At 47.4% G+C, this 22363-nt stretch overlaps 1 protein-coding gene across 2 annotated transcripts; it reads left to right on the top strand.

Moving 5' to 3' along the window:
* The first annotated feature begins 432 nt into the window (after positions 1–432).
* Positions 433–21104, top strand: AK2 (adenylate kinase 2). Of its 2 annotated transcripts, XM_059377154.1 has the most exons (7): positions 435–630; positions 8723–8848; positions 11394–11504; positions 11637–11731; positions 16885–16957; positions 18104–18299; positions 20219–21104. In XM_059377154.1, exons 1-7 carry the CDS (start codon positions 532–534, stop codon positions 20221–20223), a joined length of 705 nt encoding a protein of 234 aa, XP_059233137.1. In that variant the 5' UTR covers positions 435–531; the 3' UTR covers positions 20224–21104. The 2 variants fall into 2 exon arrangements, with proteins under 2 accessions (XP_059233136.1, XP_059233137.1); XM_059377153.1 differs by lacking the exon at positions 20219–21104 and having other exon boundaries at positions 433–630; positions 18104–18471.
* Positions 21105–22363: the final 1259 nt, after the last annotated feature.

Below are 22363 nucleotides of genomic sequence, written 5' to 3'. Positions count from 1 at the left end.
CAAATCTTCACGCGTATCTTTCTTTGATTATATCTTTAATTCCTGGAGGTGCAGTTGTTGGGCCAAAGGATATTTGATACATAATATCAACTTGTCTTCTAAGACTGATTACGCCCATTTGCACTCCCAGAAGCAACTGCAAAGGACTTTGCCGGAGTTGCCGGTGTCATTAACTGTCAAAGCCAAACTGGAACTCCTAGCCGGGCCTCAGGTCTAACTTCACTTTTTCCCGCCCACTCCGCACACCCGCCGAGAGCCCCAACCCCGCCTCGGAATATGATGGCCCGCCCCTTCCTTACTTCCTTACGGATTTTGTCCAATCAAAAGAAGCTTTCTACAACGTTGCCTCATGGCTGGTGAGTTGAAGTGTCCATCACACTCGGGGGCGGGAGAAGCGACCTGACGGACGTGGCGGCGGACCAGTGTTAGCGGCGAGCGGGCCGTGCGCCGGCGTGCGCGGCGCGCTAGACTGGAAGCGCTGGACCTGCGAGGTGTGTGCTGGCGGCTTGAGCGCTGAGAGGCTTGGCGGCCATGGCTCCCAACGTCCCCGCGCCCGAACCGGCCCCAGAGTGTCCCAAAGGCATCCGGGCCGTGCTTCTGGGGCCTCCCGGGGCCGGCAAGGGTACCCAGGTGAGCTGCAGGGGCGGGCTTGGCGGCGGAGTCTGTGGAACTAACTCCAAGGTCAGGACGGCCGGAGCTCCAGATAGCCCTGGAGCGGGACCTGGAGCCTAGGCCTAGGAAGGGTGTGGGAGAGTTCTGGGAAGGCGTTTGGGAGAGGGTCCAGTTGGAGATCGGGGGAAGTCTGAGTTAGGATTAGAGTTCTGGAGGCATCTCGACTTGAGGTGTCATGTCGGGATCAAAGGACTGATTTAGATTCCTTAAGGAGTTAAAAGCTGAGAGGATTTGAGCGGTAGGGTGAGCCTTCGGTTGAAGTATCTATATTACAGCCTGAGTGGAGTCAGGGACCCCCGATTCCCTACAGTGTGGGAGTGGCTTGTCCAAAGTTATGTTCCAGGCATTTGGGGTAGGGGAACCTTGCTGGTTAGGGTTAATGACTGAAGGCAGAGGAGCATCTTTAGCACGTGGGACATTGGGGGAACTGGGGTGTGCTGATTAAGAGTTCTAAGAGAAATGAGGTATAACCTACCTGAGCCAGTTAAGTTGGGGAAATGAGAGACGGTGTCAACATACAGGTAAGAAAACAGTTCTAGAGAGGTTAGGTTGCTTTCCGAAGGTAGCAAAATTAACTTCATGCAGTCTGGAACCTCAGGAGCCATGGGGTTCCAGGAGTTTGGACTCTAAAGTTACCTTCTACCTTAGCAGACTGTGAATCCTCACTTGGTGTCGGGGCTGTAATGGACCCATAGATCAGAGTTGGGATTTATGATCTCCTTTTAAGATTTGGAAGCCCATAGGTTGGATTATCAGTGTCCCCTTCCTGCTTAAGGTCTGGCATTGCCCTCCAGGCCACAGGTTCCTGTTGGTTGTTAGCTGCTTAAGATGGAATTCCTGAAAGTCCTGAGCACCTAAATGAATGGTGTTCAGGGGACAGCTGTGTGCCCACTTCTCCTTGAAAAGATTTTGAAAAGCACTTGAAAAGATCTTGTCTAACTCATTCTTGAGACCCCTCTGGCACCCAGCACATCACTTAGCACTTGATAGGGTTGGAAATGGTTGAAGGACACAGATTAATGTGGGTGATGACAAGGGAAGTCTGGGAGATACAGGTCATTCCTGTGATAATTGCTTTTTGGCTCTGGGCACTAGGTCAAGAACGACCACTTACCCTTTTCTATAGCTGGAGCTGATACATCCTTGGAACTCACTGTTACCTAATCCCTTTGACCTCCGTTAACTTTGAAGTCTCTTTCCTGTTGCTGTCACCCTCCGTTATTAGGGAAACTGCAGCAGAGGAATATTTAATCCCAGACTCTGCAAATTTTTGCTGTGACTATAAACAGGGTAGCTCAAATGCATCAATTAGTTTTTCTTAGTTCATACAGAAGTTAATAATTTTATTAGTTGTGTAATGAACAACCCATCCCAGTGCTGAGACAAGGGTTTTATAGTCTAGCAAGCTTTGTAACTTCTAAATCTCAATGTCTTCACCTGAAAAATGGTGATAATACCCACCTTACTTACTCAACATTTTATGAGTACCAAACATTGGAGATAGAGCAGTAAACAAGACTGATAGGGTCCTTATTCATATAGACCAAAAGCTGACAAGGATTTTGGGAGAATGTGTTGTATACATGTGTAAAAGCATCCCTACCTACCCAAATGACAACCTCGCACATCACAGGCGTTCAATAATTATTGACTTCCTCATCTTATACATTTCCCTTCCCTTACAACCAGATATTTCAGTGTAAAGAGTGATGTATTCAGGAAGTTTTGAAGGAAATTATACTTATGAGCTGATTTATAAGGGTGTACTTACAGCAAGTGTTGGTCAGAGAAGGCTTTGTGGAAGTGAAGGAGATGTAATTGGGACTTGAGGAAACAAGTCTTTTAACCTCTGTACACCTTTCTTTTCGTAAGTGGGACAAAAAGAATACTAGTGGTTGTAGTTTTATGGAGTTAAAAAAAAACAGCAGGGGCATCTGGGTGGCTCTTCTTGCTCTGCAGGAAGCCTGCTTCTCCCTCTCCCACTCCCCCTACTTGTGTTCCCTCTCTCGCTGTCTCTTTCTCTGTCAAATAAATAAAATCTTAAAAAAAAAAAGAGTAAAATAAAAACAGCAGTGTTCATAAATCAGAGGTTGCAAAGTGGCAGCGTCCAGCAGCATTTAGTCTACAAACACATCCTATATTTATTTTTTTTTCTTTGAATAGGCTCTACTCCCCAGTGTGGGGCTTGAACTCACAGACCTCAAGATCTGAAGTCTCATGCTCCACTGACTGAGCTAGCAGTGACTCCCTAATTTTTTTAGGGAGGCTAATTTTAGTCACCCTAATTAGGGCAACTCCCTAATATTTTTTTAAAGATTTTATTTATTTTGTGAGAAGGGGTGAGTTAGAAAGCACAAGATGGGGGAGGGGGGCTGAGGGCAGAGGGAGAAGCAGAAGCAGACTCCCACTGAGGAGGGAGCCCAACACAGGGCTCAGTCCAGGACCCCGGATTATGATCTGAGCCAAAGGCAGAGGCTTAACCAACTGAGCCACCCAGGCACCCCCTAACTTTTTTTTTTTTAAAGAATTTGTGGGGTTTTGGGGGTTTTTAAAGAGAGAGAGAGAGAGAGAGAGAGCACATGACCCGGGGGGGGGGGGGGGGGGAAGGCAGTGGAGGTGGGGCAGAGGGAGAGAGAATCTTAAGCAGGCTCCATGCTCATTGCAGAGCCCCACAAGAGGCTTGATCTCACCATCCTCTGAGATCATGATCTGAGCCAAAATCAAGAGTCAAACAAACTGAACGGACTGAGCCACCCAGGTACCTTAAGTTTGAATACAAAAGAAGACTCGTCCCCATGTACCCATTATCCAGCCCCAAGAATCATCAGCTGGTGGCCATTGCTTCCCCATCCACTTTCCCTTCACAAATTATTTTTTTTTTTAAAGATTTTATTTATTTATCGGTGGGGGGGAGAGCAAGCACAGGCAGACAGAATGGCAGGCAGAGGCAGAGGGAGAAGCAGGCTCCCTGCTGAGCAAGGAGCCTGATGTGGGACTCCATCCCAGGACACTGAGATCATGACCTGAGCCGAAGGCAGCTGCTTAACCAACTGAGCCACCCAGGCGTCCCATCCCTTCACAAATTATTTTCAAGCAGCAACCAGATAGCGTGACCGAGGTGTCTCTGTCGCTCTGTTCACATTTTTTGCATGTGTCCAGCTTATACCAGTTCTTGCAGGCCAGTCTCTGTCAGCTGTATCAGTGCAGCGACATGACACCTCTGTGAGACCCATACTTTTATTCCCCTTTCTACAGTTAGAGAAGAAACTGAAGTTCAGAGGGCCTGTTCTCTAGTTTACATAGCAAGTTATCGGCAGATCCGCCACCTGAATGGCTCCAAAGCCCCTGCTCTTTTATTGACTATCTCCTACCCTGGGTTAGATTTTCTCCTACCCTATGCATATTGTGCTTGATCGTTTTGGTGTTAGCGATGCAGAGAGCAGCCCTTGCCCTTAAGAAGATCCAGTACAAGAAATAGTCACCCTTTGCTCAGTTATGTGACAGGCCCCTAGTCAGAAATTCCACGTGTCGTCTGATTTAAACCTACAGCCCTAGAAGGTAGGTCCTGTTCTTATCCATGCCCTTTGTACTAATAAACTGAGGCTCAAATGCTGTACCTTGCCCCAGGATAAGCAGAAAGAAGTAGCAAAGGCAGGATTTGAATCCATGACTGGTTCCTGAGCAGAGTCACCATCTTTCACGGTTAACACTAGCCTGGGTGTAGAGGCAAAACTGAACAGCACGCGCACAACTCCTACCAGTGTGAAGTACCATGCGTGACGTGTCACAGGAGTGACTGACAAATGCTAGGATTAGTTCAGGGTTAAAACAAGAACTGTCATTTGTCGAGAGTATTCCATTCTTCCTCCTACCCAGCCCATAATGTCGGTATTGTTAGCCCCAATTTATAGATGAGGAGATAGTCTCGAAGAATCCCTGGCCTAAGGTTCCATGGTAAGTTAAGAGGCAGAAGTGATACTCAAACACAGGTTTCTGTGCTTTTTAAAAAACTTTCTATTGAGGTATACTGTATATGGAGAAAGGTACACATATCATAAGTGAGCAACTTGATGGTTCCTCACAACTTGAATTTTCACAATTACCCTTGGGCGGCTTATATTCGTGTTAAGAAACAGAATGTTGCCAGCATGGCAAAATCCTCCTTGTGCTCCCTTCCAGGCAGGCGCACACACACACACACACACACACACACACCCTTTCCTCAGAAACAGCCACTGAGGCTCTGTGGGTTGTTATTGCTGTTTTTTAATAAGGCCATATATCATGGGTAAGTGCTAGGGCTTGCCAGCTCTGATGTTACTAGCTACGTGATCTTGGGCAATTAGCCTCTGAATTTCATTTATAAAATACAGATTAAAAATAGTTCCTACCTCCTGGGTTTGTTGTATATTATGCATATGAACTGCAGTAAAACTGCATAGAAAAATTCCTTGGCATGTTGCAAACATTCAGTTAACTGATGTTGATGAGTCCTTATCAGAGGAAGAAGGGGTAGGTAGGAGTATTTTGAGAGAGATGCTCAGAATTTGGGAAGAGTAGAAGGGAGAGGAGCTAGGGTCCTCAGAAATGCTTACGTTATGTATTCGGGAACCATCCATAGAGCTGCTGTTTACAGTGGTGCAAGGCATATAGATAGGTAAATTTGAAGGTGGAGGTAAATTTGAAGAGCTTAGGCCGTGTAGGAAGTTGATTATGGAGGACACTGAGTGCTAGACTAAGATATTTGGACTTCTCCCCTATTGCACTGATGAGACATGGAAGGCTTCTGAATGTATATGTAGGTGTTGGGGGTGGGGGGCACGCCCAACAGTATTTTAGGAAATGATTCCAGCTACATATTCAGGAGCATGGGACATGAGAATGGGAAAGACAGAGGCAGAGAGGTAATTTCAAAGTGAGAAAACACATGAGTTTGAGATTAAATCAAACCTCAGCAACTAATAGCTTCCCTTTATTTCTCTGAATGCCAGACACTATGCTGAATGCTTCTGCATACGTAATTTTATTAAGTCCCCATTATAGCTCTGAGAGTAGACATTATTGTCTGGACTCCAGGGATGAAGACAAGACAGTGTGGCTTTAAGAAGGCCGCATAACTTGTTCAGGGGGAGCACAGTGAGTAAATTGTGGGTCCTAGTTTCCAACCCAGATCTGTACCACCAAAAATCCAGTCTTGTCCCACTGCCCCTGGGGGTTTCACAGACTGTGCATGAGAATCCCTGGGTGCTGCCTGAGAACCGCTCAGGCAGAAACTTTAAGGGTGGGCCTGGCTTTATATTTTTAGCATATGCCCCAGATGACTATGGTAATACACTGAAGACCGAAGACATTAAACCCACCCCCCATGCTGCCTGTCTGGTAGTTCCAGCCATTCTTACCCATGCCCCCCACAAAAGCCCACCTCTTCCCCCACAGGGTTCTCACAGAGGTGGCCAGTGAGACACAAGTGGCTCAGGGCCTCAAGCAGCAGGAGTGTGGTCCAGGGGCCAACAGGACAGCCAGGCCTACCAGCTTGTTAAAAATGCAGATGCTCAGGCCCTGCCCTGTGGAATCAGAATCTGCATTTTAGCAGCATCTCCAGGTGGTCTGGAGTAGAAGCAGTGCCCTGAAGCATAATCTTGAAGTGTGAGGGGATGGGGATTAAACAGTCCAAAGTTATTTCATCCGAATGCTTCTGTAGGTTGCATTTCTGTGGAGAAATGCAAAAAAGAAAGTCCATGGAGGGAACTCTTCTATTAAATGCCCACTGTGTATCTTAATGTCTTGGGTACTTACTTCCTCAAAACAGCCCAATGTTGTTATCCTTACTATAACCCAATCAAGTAGATAGACATCCCCAACTGACTGGTGAAGAAACAGATGCTGAGAAGTAACGTAACTGGCCCAAGGTCACACAACTGTAGAATCCCATCATCCCGAAACGCACAAGCCCAGTCTCCAGAATGTTCCCCCAGATTAACTTCAACAACCAACAAGAAAGATTGGCAGAAAAGCTCAGTTCTATGGGGGTGTGGCCACCACGCCAACCTGGAGGGCCAGAAGGTTTTCCATTGCCAGAGAGTCCTGACCCTCACTGGTTTTCCAAAGTGCAGTTTTTAACACGTTCTTCTTCTGGATTCCATTTTGCTGTGAAGTCATGTCTTTGCTTGAACTGAATCAGTCCACGAATCAAACTGAAATTTGCTACACTGAGCCCCATCTATTTCCCTTTCCTGTGTGCAACTAAAAATCTCCCAATGCACTGGCTTGAATAAGAATCCAACCCTACTTATTTTATGAAACAGTTGAACCAGAACACTAAATATCAAGCTTCTTGAACTGATTCAATTCCTTGTGAATTCTGTGGGGGTGGGGGGCTGGGGTGAGGAGAGTACTCCTGTTGTATTGTTCAGAGTTCTTCCTGTTCTGGTCTTTATTCTGCTGTGTTGTCCACCAAACTAGGAGCCTGTAGAGGCCAGAAACCATGTCTTGTTTTCCTGGCTCCCAGCAGGGTTCTTGGAGGGGGCTTCAGTGTTTTCTTTATGAATGAACGTGGAATTAGGGCTGGGGCTGCAGTGCCAGCTAAAGTTCACTGAGTGTTTACTCTGTGTCTGTCCCGGTGTATATATGTCGAGCTCCATTTGATCCCATCAGCCCAGTGATGGAGGGCCTGCTACTGTTTCCATTCGACTTAGAGGAGATTTGAAAGGCAGTAAGGTGATACAGTTTTTCTCAAGTCACATATCTAGTGACTGCTGTCTGAACCCCAGGAATTTTGACTCTGAAGCCCATGCTCTTAACCAAAAGGTTATTCTGCCTCCTAAAACTACTATGTAAGTATATACTGTTGGCCAAATCCTCTTTTTATGTATCCTGTCTCATCTTCGCAGCTACTTTCTGAGATAAAGACTTTTTGCCTTCATCTTAAACAGACCAGGAAACTGAGCCTCTGAGAGGAAAGGGGAAGAACCAGATGTTCCTGGGGGGAAACCCGCATTCCTCAGCTGGTCCCGGGCTACCTCCCAGGCCCCTGGCCACCTTACTTGACTGTGGCGCATTCATTCCTTTGGCAAATGTTCATTCAACACATTATATACCAGGCATTGTGCTGAGTGGTTGATCTCTACGTGAACTCATTTCAACTTTTCAGCAGCTGGGGCGCCTGGCCGGCTCCGCCGGTATGACTCTTAATCTCTGGGTCCTAAATTTGAGCCCTACATTGGGCATAGAGATTACTTCAAAATAAAAATCTTAAAATAGGGGTGCCTGAGTGGCTCAGTGGGTTAAGTGTCTGCCTTCGGATCAGGTCATGATCTCAGGGTCCTGGGATTGAGCCCCCGCATCGGGCTGTCTGTTCAGCAGGGAGCCTGCCCTGCCCTCCCCCCGTAGCCTACTTGTGATCTCTGTCTGTCAAATAAGTAAATAAATAATTCTTTAAAAAATAAAAAGTAAATCTTTAAATAAATAAATAAAGGGACATCTGGGTGATGCAGTCAGTTAAGCATCTGCCTTCGGCTCAGGTCATGATCCCAGGGTCCTGGGATCGAGCCCCACATTGGGTGTCTCCCTGCTCAGCAGGAATCCTGCTTCTCCCTCTCCCACTCCCCCTGCTTGTATTCCTGCTCTCACAGTGTCTCTCTGTCAAATAAATAAATACAATCTTTTTTAAAATAAATAAACTTCGCAGCAACCCTGAGAGGTACTGATACTGCTGTTTTGATTCTTCCCATTTGTAAACTGAGGCTTTTGTGTCACTAGGGCGTATCTGGTGGAAGTTGTGAGAATAGCTAATATTTATGACCACTTCCCGTGTGCTAGGTGCAGTTTTCAGTGCTTTACAGGGATTCTGTCGTAGAAATCTTACTGTGACCCTATAATTGTTCTACATTGGACTATAACATCTGGTACTTTTATCCCTATTCCAGGTAAGGAAATCGGGCATTGGCCACAGTCCACTGAGCCAGTGACAGGGCCAGACTTACCCCTGGGCAGCCTGATGCCAGGGCCTTCAGTATTAATTCTGTCTTTGTTTTCATCTTCCCCTCCACAGGCACCCAAACTGGCCGAAAACTTCTGCGTCTGCCATTTGGCCACTGGGGACATGCTGAGGGCCATGGTTGCGTCTGGCTCAGAACTGGGGAAAAAGCTGAAGGCCACTATGGATGCCGGGAAACTGGTAGGTTCAGTGGTCCCAGTGAATGTGGATATTCCTGCGTCTCAGTCTGCACTGCCTCCTTTGGTGGCCACCAGCCACGTGGAACCATGGGTATTAATTGAGATTTCCTTGAATTGAAAATTGAAAATTCAGCTGCTCAGTCTCACTGGCGGCATTTAAAAGGTTTGTTAGCCAGCGCGGCTTTAGAATGTTTCCATCATTGTAGAAAGTTCTGTTGGACAGCCCTGTGTGCTGCAGGGTGTTCTCACAAACTCACCCACTGCAGACTTCTAGGGTAGCAGGTTATGTGGTATATTCTGAATGTGTGGTATTTATTTTATTCACGGTATTCCTTTTTTTTTTAACTTATTTTATTTTATTTTTATTTTAAGTAGGTTCTACACCCAATGTGGGCCTTGACCTCACAACCCTGGGATTAAGCGTCACATGCTCTACTGACAAAGCCAGCCAGGTGCCCCTATTTATAGTATTCTTGAGGTTCTTCGTGCTGATGCGTTTTGTAATAGGCCCTGGTTTTAGAGCCAGAAATGAAACTGCCATCCCTAGGCCGGAACTCAAGGATATATCCAAGAGAGGATGCAGGAAACCACAGGGCGTTTTAACTCTGTTTTTGTGACTCTGTGTTCTGTGTCTCTAACAGTGGAGTTGCTTGGTGACTGATGAAAGTAATAATTCCTCCTACTTGGGGGATATAATAGCATTTTCTTACATTTGTAGGCCAGTTGATCTATTTGGATGGTTACAATCTATTATCTACTAAATCTTCTTTGATTAGTGCCAGAGCTTAGTTGTAACTGAGTTATTCTGGGAGTTGGCCTCTGGGAATCACCTTCAGGCATTTTAATAAACTGGAACACCAAGAAAACATTTTAATTAAACTACAGAAACAATGGTTCTAGTATAGAATATTCATGAGCAAGAAGATACACTGTGTTGTAAGTACTTACAAGGTTACAAGCCATTTGCTTCCATAACATTTTCCCTGGTTTCTTTTAAGATTTTATTTTTTTTAGGGGCGCCTGGGTGGCTCAGTGGGTTGAGCCTCTCTGCCTTCGGCTCAGGTCTTGATCTCGGGGTCCTGGGATTGAGCCCCGCATCGGGCTCTCTGCTCAGCGGGGAGTCTGTTCCCTTCTCTCCCACCCCACCCCCCGCCTCCTGCTCTGCCTACTTGTGATCTCTCTCTCTGTCAAATAAACAAATAAAATCTTAAAAATATATATTTTATTTTTTTATTTGACAGAGCAAAAGCAAGAGAGGGAGAAGTAGACTTCCTGCTGTGCAGGGAGCCCAATGTGAGACTTGATCCCAGGACCCTAGAATTGTAACCTGAGCCAAAGGCAGACACTTAACTAACTGACTGAGCCACCCAGGTGCCCAACATTTCACTATTTTAAGTTCATACATGAAGATGATCAGATATACATACCATTTTGGGGGAAGGGGGGTAGAAAAAGGTACGTTTATCATCTGGGAATCACCTTCAGAAGTCATTTTGTGCTTGGCCCTCTGGTCTTCTCGCATCTCAGAATGTTGGTCGGGGAAGGCCTTGGCTTTATCTTTATCCCCAAATTACCTCCTGGCAGGCTTTGAGATTGCATAGCTGTATCTGGGGTACCCCTACTCGCCCACTTGCCCCTTTATCTCTAGCTTTCCCTTCGTGCTTGTGAGACCTTGAGCTAAGCCAGAAAGCTAGATAGTTTGGACTTTGGGTCTTGGCATAAGATCTTGTACTGAGAAAAAATTGGGGTATGGCCATGAGATTGCTTATCTCCAGCCTTCACTTCGTCACAGAGCTTGTACTTTGTCCCCAGGTTCACAGCGGGTCCCAGGAGATAAAAGTGTTAGCCACCTTCACGGTCATACTGGTAGGGAACTCTGTTTCTATGAAAGCTCAGGAGGAAAACCAGTTTTTAGAAGCTGGAGGAGTCCTCATTAGGGCTTTTAGAGCAACTAAGAGGTGCGTTGGGCTGGTACCTCATTTCCTTGGCTCTGACCCAGTCTTGCCAGTTCAGCAGCCTTCTCTGTTACCTCATGTCCAGGATGGCCTGAACCACTTTACTGTTCGCCTGATCAGAATTGGGAAACAGGGAAGGTTAGTACCTTCCTGCATTTTGGTCGAGCCCCATTCTCCCATGGAGCCCTCCTCAGTGATCTCTCAGCCAGAAGCCCTCATCTTTCTTGTGCCTTGAGGACAGCTGATGAGCTATTATCTGATGGAAAGGATCCTGGCTAATGGCTGGTGAGGTCCTCAGGACCTCAGACATGAGAACCTCCTGTCCAGGTGACGGGCAGTGGGATCCTCTTCCCTCACCCAGATAGTTGGGACACAAGAGAATACATATGTGGCAACCACAAAAATCATGAAACTGAATTTTCTTTGGCATGTGGAGCCATTCCACATTTGCTCTAATATTTGCTTCTTTGGGGTCAAGAAAACATGCTGTTTAATCAGGTTATAGAGACACAAACTTGTGGCCCTGGAGTTGGGCTCATGTCACCTAATTAACAGATTTAAACCCAAGGCTGTCTCGTTCTTAACTTCCAGGTGAGCGATGAAATGGTAGTGGAGCTCATTGAGAAGAATTTGGAGACCCCTCGATGCAAAAATGGCTTTCTTCTAGATGGCTTCCCTCGGACCGTGAGACAGGCAGAAATGGTAGGTGCCTTGCATTTGTGTCACTAATGCATGAAAACGAACTCTTGGCCCTTTATCTCATAATTCCTTTGAGGGAAACAGCTCTGATCAAGCTCTGGTAGCTTAGATGGGCCATATACTACTCTCTTGCAGCTCGACGACCTCATGGAGAAGAGGAAAGAGAAGCTTGACTCTGTGATTGAATTCAGCATCCCAGACTCTCTGCTGATCCGAAGAATCACAGGAAGGTATTTGTCCTCTGAAGGCTTCTCCTGGTCCTGCCTCCTCAGAGCTTTATCAGACCAGCATTGCTCTTGCCCCATCCCAGCCAGGCAGCGTAGTGCCATTTTTACATGGGCTGGTCTTGTATGTGACATGCGATGGAGATACGTGGAAAGAAGAGCAAGGGGTTTGAAGGCAGACAGCATCTTAGGCCTGTCACCTTTTAACTCTGACCCTAGGCAACTTTCTTAATCTATCCAAGGCTGATTCCTCCTGCATAGAGTGGGGTTAATAAGACCCACTTCAAGGAACCACTGTGCATTTTACATACCATGACCTGTGTAGTTTGGAGCCTTGCTTACGGTAGGTACCTCAGAAAGATTCCATTCCTTCCATGGTTATATCCAGTGCCCTGAAATCTGGGTTCATTTGGGAGTTGCCCTACCTTGCTGTAGGTTTTGTAGTGTGAAAATAATATGACCACTTACACAAAGTTTAGAAAATGGAGGAAAATTTTGCTCGTGTACAGCCACCTCAGCCAAACCCACTATTGCTTTGTACTTGTTTCAGGGCGCCTGGGGGGCTCAGTCCATTAAGCATCCGACTCTTCGGTTTTGGCTCAGGTCGTGATCTTAGAGTCGTGAGATCCAACCCTATGCCCGGTGCCATGCTCAGCACGGAGTCTACTTCAGATTCTCTCTCCCTCTTTCTCTGCCCACCCCCTCACTCTTTCCTTCTCTTTCTCTTTTTCTCTCTCTCTCTCTCTCAAATAATAAATCTTTAAAAATAAATAAAGTGCATGTTGCTTAGAGCACCAGGCTGACTCAGCCAAATGAAGCATGCAACTCTTGGTCCCAGGACTGGAGGTCGGATCCCCACATTGGGTGTAGAGTTTACTTAAAACAGTAAATAAAGGGGTGTCTGGGTGGCTCAGCCGTTAAGCATCTGCCTTTGGCTTAAGTCATGATCCCAGGGTCCTGGGATCGAGCCCCATTTCAGGCTCCCTGGTTGGTGGGAGGCATGCTTCTCCCTCTCCTGCTTGTGTTCCCTCTCTTGCTGTGTCTCTCTGTCAAATAAATGAATAAAATCTTAAAAAAAAAAACAGTAAATAAATACAATCTTTAAAGATTTTATTTATTATTTATTTGACAGAGAGGAATCACAAGTAGATGGAGAGGCAGGCAGAGAGAGAGAGAGGGAAGCAGGCTCCCCGCTGAGCAGAGAGCCCGATGCGGGACTCCATCCCAGGACCCTGAGATCATGACCTGAGCCGAAGGCAGCGGCTTAACCCACTGAGCCACCCAGGCGCCCCAAATACAATCTTTAAAGTACATGTTTCTTTGTAGTAGTCACCGCTGAATACAGATATGTTTCTGTTTCTGAACAAGTTTGCCCTGAAAGGGCCACTGCTTTAGGCTACAATTTCCTCTACCCTGTTTCCCTGTCCACTCTGCCATCCGCTTCCAGAAATATGTGGGAAGATCTTGGCCACTAATAGACCTCCTCCCATTCTCATCTTTATTGTGGTTTGTGGCTTTTAGCTTTTATATCCCTTAGTCATTTTGATGGAGTCTCAGGAAGGTAGTCAGTCTGCCATCTTGACCCAGACATCTGTGACCATTATTTTTGCTTGCTGCGCAGTATTTCACAGTAGACGGGCCATCATTTACTCCCTTGTCCCCTTATTGTGGTACGGTTGTGTTTTTTATAGTTGTCTGCTGTTAATTTAATGCTGTGACCATCCTAGTACGTGTAAACTTTTGGAATTAATTAGAAGGAGAATGTTTTCTTGTTGTAAATTTTACTAAGTTGATTTCCTCATGAAGATGTACATTTTTTCTATGGGTCTGTAGTTCATATCTACAAGGGCAGAGATAGACATGTAAACAGACAGCGGGGTGAGTGTTGACAGGTGTTTTCCTGAGGGGCTACGTTAGATATGGTGGGATCCACTTTATTGACGCTGGAGGCCTTTGCATCGATCAGCCCATGTTTCTGGGTGCCTGTTCTGTGTGTAGTGCCATACTGGAGGGTACAGAAGAACAATGTGCCCGTCTCTGACCTCAGAGAGTCTACAAGCCATACAAGAAACCTGGGCTGATTAACGTAGTCCTAAGGAGCGAGCCTGGGAGCGCAAAGGGAAGGCTGCCTAGGAGAGATGTAATGTCAAACATGGCCTTCCTGGACGGAGAGGATTTCGGCGAGGCTTTCCAGGAAGGGAGTAGAGGTGGGAATGAGTACAGGTTAGGGGAGGGCCTCTAGCTCTAGGGGTGGTGGCAGAGTTTATTTTATTTATCTATTTTATTTATTTATTTCCGGAGTTGGAGGAGTGATCTGCAGGGCTGGATGGTAGAAAAAGTGCTATTGGGAAGAACAGATGGGTGCTTGACTGGGAAAGGTTGGCCAGGGTGAAGAGGGTAGACAGATTAGGAGTCATGGGACGGTTTTAAGCCATGAGGTGTCAGGGCAGGAGCAGCATTCTAAGAACATTAGTTTGGCCCTGGCGTACAGGCTAAACTGGGGCAAAAGAGAAACAGACAAGAGCCCACCTAGGAGGATGATTCTGATCCCCACGTGGAGTTGTGGAGGCTTTTGACTGGGGTTGGCTGGTGGGGAATGAAGATATGCCGAAGAGCAAATTACAAGGTTGCTGTAGAGCATGAAGAAGACCCAGGGTCTGGGTTTGGGGGTGAGTGATACGGTGCAACCACCTCCCTCACAGAGAAGGACACACCAGACTGGTAAAGCAGTTTTTTCAGATTCACTCTGGATTAGTGGCAGAACTAGCACTGAAAGTGGGCTTTCTGCCTCCTGGTCCACTACAGTGAGGGTTGGAAGAAAAAGCGGCAGGGACTAGTTGGTTTAATTTGAATCTTATTTAAATCTGACATGATAAAAATGCACTGTAAATTTTGATTAGCTCTGACCTCACTTCTGACGATATTATGAGTCATTACTTTATGTCTTGAATATGTATGGTTGGCGGTTATGGGTTTTAACTTTCTCAGTGTTGGCTGTCCGATATCCTAATTATCCTGCCAGTTGGCTGTCCTAATGTCTCTTTTTTTTTCTTTTTCTCTCTCTTTTTTTTTAAACTTTCTCAGTGATTCTTAAGCATTTTTTTTAAAGATTTTATTTATTTATTTGAAAGATCACAAGTAGAAGGGGAGGAAGGGAAGCAGGCTCCCCACTGAGCAGAGAGCCCAATGTGGGGCTCGATCCCAGGACCCTGGGATCATGACCTGAGCCGTAGGCAGAGGCTTTAACCCACTGAGCCACCCAGGTGCTCCTCTCCTAATGTCTCAAGCCGTCCACCATTTGTGGCTGAGAAAACAGCCATCTGAAGTGTCCTCCTCGAGACAGCAACGGCTCTAGAATCCCAGCTCATGTCCCTCCCCATCACGACCCCCACCACTAGGTCAGGCTCAGTGGTCCTTAGAGCTGTTGTGGTTGGTACTGAGACCAGTTCCACTTTGAAAACTTGGATCTTGGACTTTGTTTTGTTGCCCTTCTGGGGAGTGAGCCTGGCATTCCTCTTAAAATGAAGTCTGAGCGCAGGGAAGGAGCCATGTGTTGTCTGTATCTGGAGGGCTGAGGGAATCAAAGTAAGTGAGAGATGTAGGGATGTGGAAATGAAAGAGTCAGGTCTGCTGCAGCCTGGCTGCTGGGTGCCTTGTGCTTTCCAGAAGGGGAAGAATCATGGTCCATGTCTCGAGCTTGCAACCCTTTGCAGAGGGAAAGCTGTAGCTGAGCCCCGCAACCTTTCCCCAGGTCTCCCAATAGAGGCACCAGAGGAACTTCACCAGTGACTCAAATAAAAGGGCCTGACAACAGGCATAGCCATCAGTGTAGCCTGTTCTACTCAGCCATCACCTTGCCCCCACCAGTGCTGTAAATGGACCACTTAGCACCCCAAAAGTGTGCTGTCGAAACTGAGGAAGGGGGAGAGGGAGAGAGAATCTCAAGCAGACTGCTCTGCGTGGAAACTGATGCAGGGCTTGATCTAACAAGATCAAGAGATTGTGACCTGAGCTGAAGCCAAGAGTCCAACGCTCAACCGACTGAGCCACCTGCGCGCCCCTGCCCAGGCTTTGATAGTCTGACCCGGACTTTAGCAACGGATGTGCCGAGATGTGGATCCCCTCAGCCATCAGAGCAGCTGGGTAGGCCTGGGCTATTCCGGAGGGGAAGCACGCAAGTGCTTCCGCCGGCGCCAAGAGGTGAAAAATGTTGGGAAGCTCTGGTGTAACAGACCTTCATCAGGAGAGCAGGCATCCATTCAGTAAGAAGACCCAGGTCTGCACAAACGTGGCAAACTAGATGGTCCGTGGCTGCTGGGCAGTGTTTGGCCTGCCTTCCTCCCTTCTTAGGTTTCTAGGCTCCCGTGGCATGGCCCCTCACAGTCAGGAACTCGAGTTTCCGGCCCAAGGGGGCCCGGCAGAGATGGGGTGCCCAGCTACATTTTCAGCACCCACTAAACACTTAATTCTTGGGCACTTCCTAACTTGTTGAGTAAGTCCTTTCCCCTGGTGCCAATGTTCGTATTGCTTGGCCCTCCGATGCTTCAGGAGTGCCACCCTGTCTGATGCTGTTTGCATCTAAAGGACATAATACTTCGCCATCACACCTTTCTGGTCTTTGTAACCGAACTGGGATAGAAAATAGGGTTAGCTTCTTTGTCCTCTGGCCTCCATGGCATGTTGTACAAATCTCTATTAAAGGATAGTCACATTTATTTTCGTTTTTTTCCTCATTTGTCCCTCCCACTAGAGTAAGTGCTGCTTTTGATCAGGCATCTTGATTCATTGCAGTGCGGCCCCTGGATTCAGTATGACGCCAGAGTCGGACTAAGCACTTAATAAAATAAACGCCTGTTGGGCGAGTGGGTGAATAAAATGAAGGGCTGACCAGCACCGGGTTCCTGAGTTAGGTGCTTAACGCCAGCCTCGGCAGCCAGACGGTCATTATCATATTAGGTCAAAGTAGAAAACATACTCCCTCTGGCATAAGCTTCCTGGAAGCCCGGCTATCTTCCCAAGCGAGAGACGCCTATGGCAGGGTTCTGGCTGGATAAAGTCCTCATGTCCAGCTCCTCTGTCATTGCTTATCAACCTGGAGACCCCTGGGGTGCCGGGGTACTTTGAGGCAACCTGACTAATGTTCATTTGCTGTCTTTCAGGCTGATTCACCCTCTGAGTGGCCGTTCCTACCATGAGGAGTTCAACCCCCCAAAGGAACACATGAAAGATGACGTATGTAAACCCAGGACAGGAAATTTCCTTTTCCTTCCTTCCCCTTTCTTCCTTTCTGTTCTCTGTTCTTTCCATCTTCTCTTTATTCCTACCAATATGATTAACTTAACCATGAGAAATACCACTACCAAGTAAACCTCATGTGTCGTGGCCCTTCTGTCTACACAGCGCCTTCCCGGGTGGTTTATTATTTGACTTTGAGGTAGCTACCAGCACTGGCTACTTCACAATGCCCAGTTTATACCTGTCTTAGGTCTAGCGCAGCCCCTCTCTGTTATCATGGTGATCTAAATGATTGACTAACCTCAGGAGAGGGCTGCTTGGAAGCCCAGAGGCAGAGCCAAGCTGGGAGAACAGGACTGAAGAGAGATGTGTTGATCGGTCCTAACTTTAGAAGAATGTCCTCTCTGTTGACTCTGCTGTGTCCAACAGATTCAGACTGTTTAGGCTGGATTAACGTTGCCAAGTGCCCAGTCTGCAGTGACTTTCAGATGTGACAAGGAGGGTCTTGTACATGTTCGCTGTAACATTTGCAGTACTAGGTCTGTTTGACCTGTTCTAGAACATGTAGGTGAGAGTGAGAATCCTGGGTTTGCCTTTGTCCCTGCAGACAAGTTCGTCAGGTCCTACAGGTTTCAGAACCCTCGTGTCAGTGTAGCCACGTATCCCACGATTGGGAACTCTGCCATTCAGAGTTCTTTCTCATTTACTTGCCACTTCTACAACACTGATGGCCGACACCCTAGTGAAAACACCGAATACTTTGCCAACTAAGGTTACAATGGCAAATGCATCTCTGATTTTTTATGTATTCTCAGTCTCAAGGGCCTGTATCTTTCCTGCTTCTGATCCTAGAAGTGTTCATCTTGGAAGCCAAGCAGCCTGTGCAGAAGCTCAGCCCCTTCTTCACACTTTGCTGCCTCAGGCTGCCCGGCTGCTCCGGACTAGTTGGTCTCCTCCTAGGACCAACTTCCTGGGAGTCACAAAGCTATTTATAGAGTTCCACAGTGGAGGGGATCTAGATCATCTTTCTTTCCCTCTGATGGACTTTGGGAGCAGATAGCATCGCATATCTGCACCTGGCATCATCAGATAAGGAACCTTGCTAACTGTCCCAGACTTTCACTGCCCCCTTCCTGTTCTCAGGTCACTGGGGAGCCCTTGATCCGACGATCAGATGATAATGAGAAGGCCTTGAAGATCCGCCTGGAGGCCTACCACTCTCAGACCATCCCGCTGGTGGAGTACTACAGGAAACGAGGGATCCACTCTGTCATCGATGCCACCCAGACCCCCGATGTCGTGTTTGCCAGCATCCTAGCGGCCTTCTCCAAAGCCACATGTAAAGACTTGGTTATGTTTATCTAATGTTGGCTCCAAAAAGGAATTTCTTTCTTCCTATCCCTGTTGAGGGAGGGTGGGAATTACAGAGCAGGCAGAGGGAAGCTTCCTGAGGCCAGCGAGAATACCATTTGTTATACTGATTAAAAAAGCGCTTGCTTGATGTCTCTTTAGCGTGTGTGCAACTCTCATCTCATCTGTGTGTGTGCGTGCGTCTGTTCGTTGATTTAAATACATGTACACTCTTCCTTTTTTCTAAGGTACAGGCAAGATTGCTCTCCCAGCTGTTTACTTCTTTAGCCATAGTCTTGATTTTTATTTATTTTTACCAAGATAACCTAACTCAGATATCTGCCAGGGACCGCAGTTCTAGAACCTCATGGTCCCTCTCCCAACAGCTGAGTAGGAGTCCAGGATCGCATGAAGTCAAGCAGGGCCAAGGTTCCCACTTGTTTTCTACCCCACAGTGAAAAGCCACAAGTCAGTATGTGGATGGGGATTGTTCTTTTTTTTTCCCCCTCAGTGAAAAGAAAAGGGCATATACACTACAGATTTCAGAAATAACTGGTAGAGGTATCACCATAGAAAGATCTAGGCTAAGATAGAAAATTTCAGTGATTTCACAGTGCTGTAAAGTAGGGACCCCTTGGGCCCCGTGTGTAGAAACCCAATTGTTGCCAAAGAATTAAACCCAAGTCAATGGTCCTCTTGAATTCATGCTGCCTTCCGAACATTCAGGCAGGGCATCTGAGAGCAGCCAGGCCACTTCCCAGAGAGACCAGGGTAGGTTGGTTTGTTTGCATTTTTTAATGTTGGTCTCAGTCCAAGTACGAACAAAACTGATTTGGAGGTGCTCTGTTCTTGGCCTCATTAGAGTTTACTCAAACCCAGTCTCTGCAGGATATGAAACCGCAATCAGATGTGTCTCTTGTAAACTCAGACTCTCTCCACAGACTCCCCAAGAAAAGATCACCCAAAATAAGATCAACTATGACAGGAACCAGCTTTTACTCCTAACTTCAGTTCTCCATCTATTAAGCATTTCCTGAGGTCCATGCTGTGCTATTTGACTTGTGGCAAACAGGTGAATTAATAGACTGTTGGAAGAGGCCACAAAACAGCAGCTTCTGGAAAAACCATTGGAAAACCAGTGGCAGGCCCAGTAAATAACGTCGCCAGCCCTGGCACAATCTGCTGACTTGGTGCAGTGAGCTCTAGAGTCCCAGTCCCCGTCTGACCTGAGTCTCCTGCTGTCTGTGGAACTCTGAGAGGGCTTGTCCCCTGTCCACCTGGAAGCTGGGCATGGGTACGTGGCTATCTTGCTTCCCTTTGGTCTGGTTCAAGTGGTGTCTGCCAGCTCTGCTCTGCCTTGCCTCCCTGCCTGTAAACTAACTCCGCCCATTCTGAACAGAAACCTAGTCTGCCATGGGGCATTTCTGGGAAGCACATGACTTCAGGGAAGAGGAGTGAAACCAAAACTATGAGCTGTGTCTGCAGTGGCTTGGGGCCCTTCTCTGGGGAAGGGAGACCTCACAGATCCTGGAGTCCACTCGCCTTTCCCAGGGGACAGCTGCAGCCACTTGGCCTTGAGGTGGCTGGCCTTGAGTGTTTGCTAATTGAATGTGTGTGATCCTCCTCAAATACTTGTCACCTATCTATACATTCACATGTGCATATTTGGGCTGCTGGTGAACCTAGAACATGCAGGATGCATATGTCCTTTGGGGGGTGGTCAGGATTTAGATTTTTGCTTCATTTAATTACATGGCCTTAACCTCAGCAGGCATGAGAGCTTTCTCCCGACAGAAATGTCCAGTGTCTGATGCATTTGGTTGCTGGGGCATGCATGCCAGCCTTCCCTGATATTTACTTGGTTTTTAAAAACCCATTTTGTTCTCTCTTGTTTCCTCTCTATTTCAGCCTAGTAGCAGAAGGCCAGGCGAGACTGCACCACTGTTCATCACCCCGCGGCGTGATCCCTGCTCTTAGGTGCTGGGCAGAGGGGAGGGGTGGTCAGGGTGAGGATGGAGAGGGAGGAATGGCGAGGGCCCAAAAGGAGTAACGGAGAGCAACAATGGGATAGGCCATCTCTTTCACACGTCATAGAGGAGTCTGAAAAAGGGGGAAATTAATTTTTTTTTAAAAACCTGATTAGAGGCTGTAAATAGAAATAGGGAGGTACAGTATTGTTTCTAAGGAAGCCAGGTTTCCTTTACTGTGGATTGGTGACAATATTTTTTAAAGCCAAATGTCCTAAGACCTCAGTTTTTATCTCAGAGCCTCATGGGTTGCCAGCCTGAGAATGCAGGAAGTCAGACTGTTGCCCCGTCTTTCCAAAAGCCTGGAATGGCGGTGGTTCAACTCCTGGCCCTGATTCCCTTGAGACTGTGAGATCAAAAGATCATCTCTGCATTGGGAAGATTGGGAGGGGGCATGTTCAAGGGGCCGTGGCTCAGCCAATCAAGTTTACTGGAGTTGGGGGTAGACGGGGCTGGTCTCCCTCCTCAACCACATACTGCTGTGTACTGGTTCCCGCCCTGTTCTCATGGGTCAGCTCCCAGCAGCCACCCAGCATCCCTGCACTCTTGCCATCTTGCATCCATAATGTGGGAAGGGACCCTTATTAATAAATGAGCAAGTGCCCTAAGCAACGTCATCCAAAGATTGTCCTTTCCATCCTCAAATCCTGTGACTGGGATCACTCGTCAGCACTGTGATGTATTATTTTCAATGAGGTGCCTTTCTTAACTGACCAAATGCTGCCTTGTTTGGCCCCTAAATCAATAAAGTATGTTAAAAATTTGTATCCCCTGTTGTGGCTTTTTTTTTTTTTTTTTTTGGAGGGGATCTGGGCTAGGAGGGAAAAAAGGCATTGAATTCTGAATCTGGCTTGGAAACTCCTTCTTGTCACTAGAAGTCACAAGGCAGGAAGGTCCACGTGTGTGCTCTTAAGATGAGCCACGCGACCTCTTGAACTTTAGCTCAGATGCAGGCAGGCTTTTCTTGCCCCTAAGGACAAGGCAGCTCGGCTTCGTGGCGACCGCGCTGTGCTCGGAGCTCAGAGGATGTGCGAGGAATCCCGGCCAGTCGTTTACTCTGCTCCTGTTTCCTTGTCTGAGAAAAGGGGTGTGATGCCACCTTCTCAAACTTGTTGGCATTAAATGAAGTTTATAAAAAGAAGCTTTGTGCTTGGCGCCTGGCACACAGCAGACACTTGATAAGTGTTAGTTGGATCAGAATATATACAAAAATATCTGCTTCGTGCCGGGCTGGAGGATTGTTGAGTGGACAGCTGTCCGCAGCCTAGAAAGCCAGTGCTTCTCATCCCTAGGCCAGATTTTTGGCTGTCTCTTCAGCTGTCTCTTCAACACTCCCGGTTGCTTCTTTATAAATCCATTTCCTGCTCAGCAAAAGAGCCAAGCTGAAGCTCTCAGGCTCTTTGAAAGAGTCGCCTCTGTCAGGCCAGCTTCTGAGAAATGACTGCTATTCCCGAAACCAGAGGAAGCTGGGCTGGAAGCACCGCCATTCTCCAGGCTTGCTTGTTCTGGAGAGATCCGGAGTGGTCAGGGGCCTATAAAGGCCGAGTCTTGAGCCATCTCCTCCCTCTCCTTCCCCAGCTCCCCACCTCTCCTGCGGTCCTTTCAGGTGCCAACATGACTGACTCACTCATCTTTTTGTTCCCTGAGCTATGTAAATGCCCCATGAAAACCTTCTTCCCTTCCTCAATTGTGCAACAAACTGGGGGAAAGATCCATGCACCCAGTCCAGGAGGCCGCTGCGTGGTGCGGTTTGGAAGAATGGCCTGAGAGAAGACTGGGAGACCTGTCGTTCAGGGCTTTCGGCTTGGTTTCCTCATCCGGAAACTAATTGGAACCATTCCCCTGCCTGGAAGACTGACGCCAGGCCAGGTACCACATGTGGGCTTCTTAGCCAAGACCTCGCTCAGCCCTCCCAGGGCATCCGGGTGGTCAGAGCTGTCCTTCTCTTACGAATGAAGTGAGACCTGGAGCGGCGAGGTCACACAGAAGAGGTGGAGTGTCCCCTTGACCTTGTAGCTGAAGGGAT

This window comes from Mustela nigripes, chromosome 14 (genome assembly GCF_022355385.1).
Source record: "Mustela nigripes isolate SB6536 chromosome 14, MUSNIG.SB6536, whole genome shotgun sequence".
Classification (NCBI taxonomy): Eukaryota; Metazoa; Chordata; class Mammalia; order Carnivora; family Mustelidae; genus Mustela; species Mustela nigripes.
Note: the sequence above shows the minus strand (reverse complement) of the source record. Positions and strands in the feature narration are given on the sequence as shown.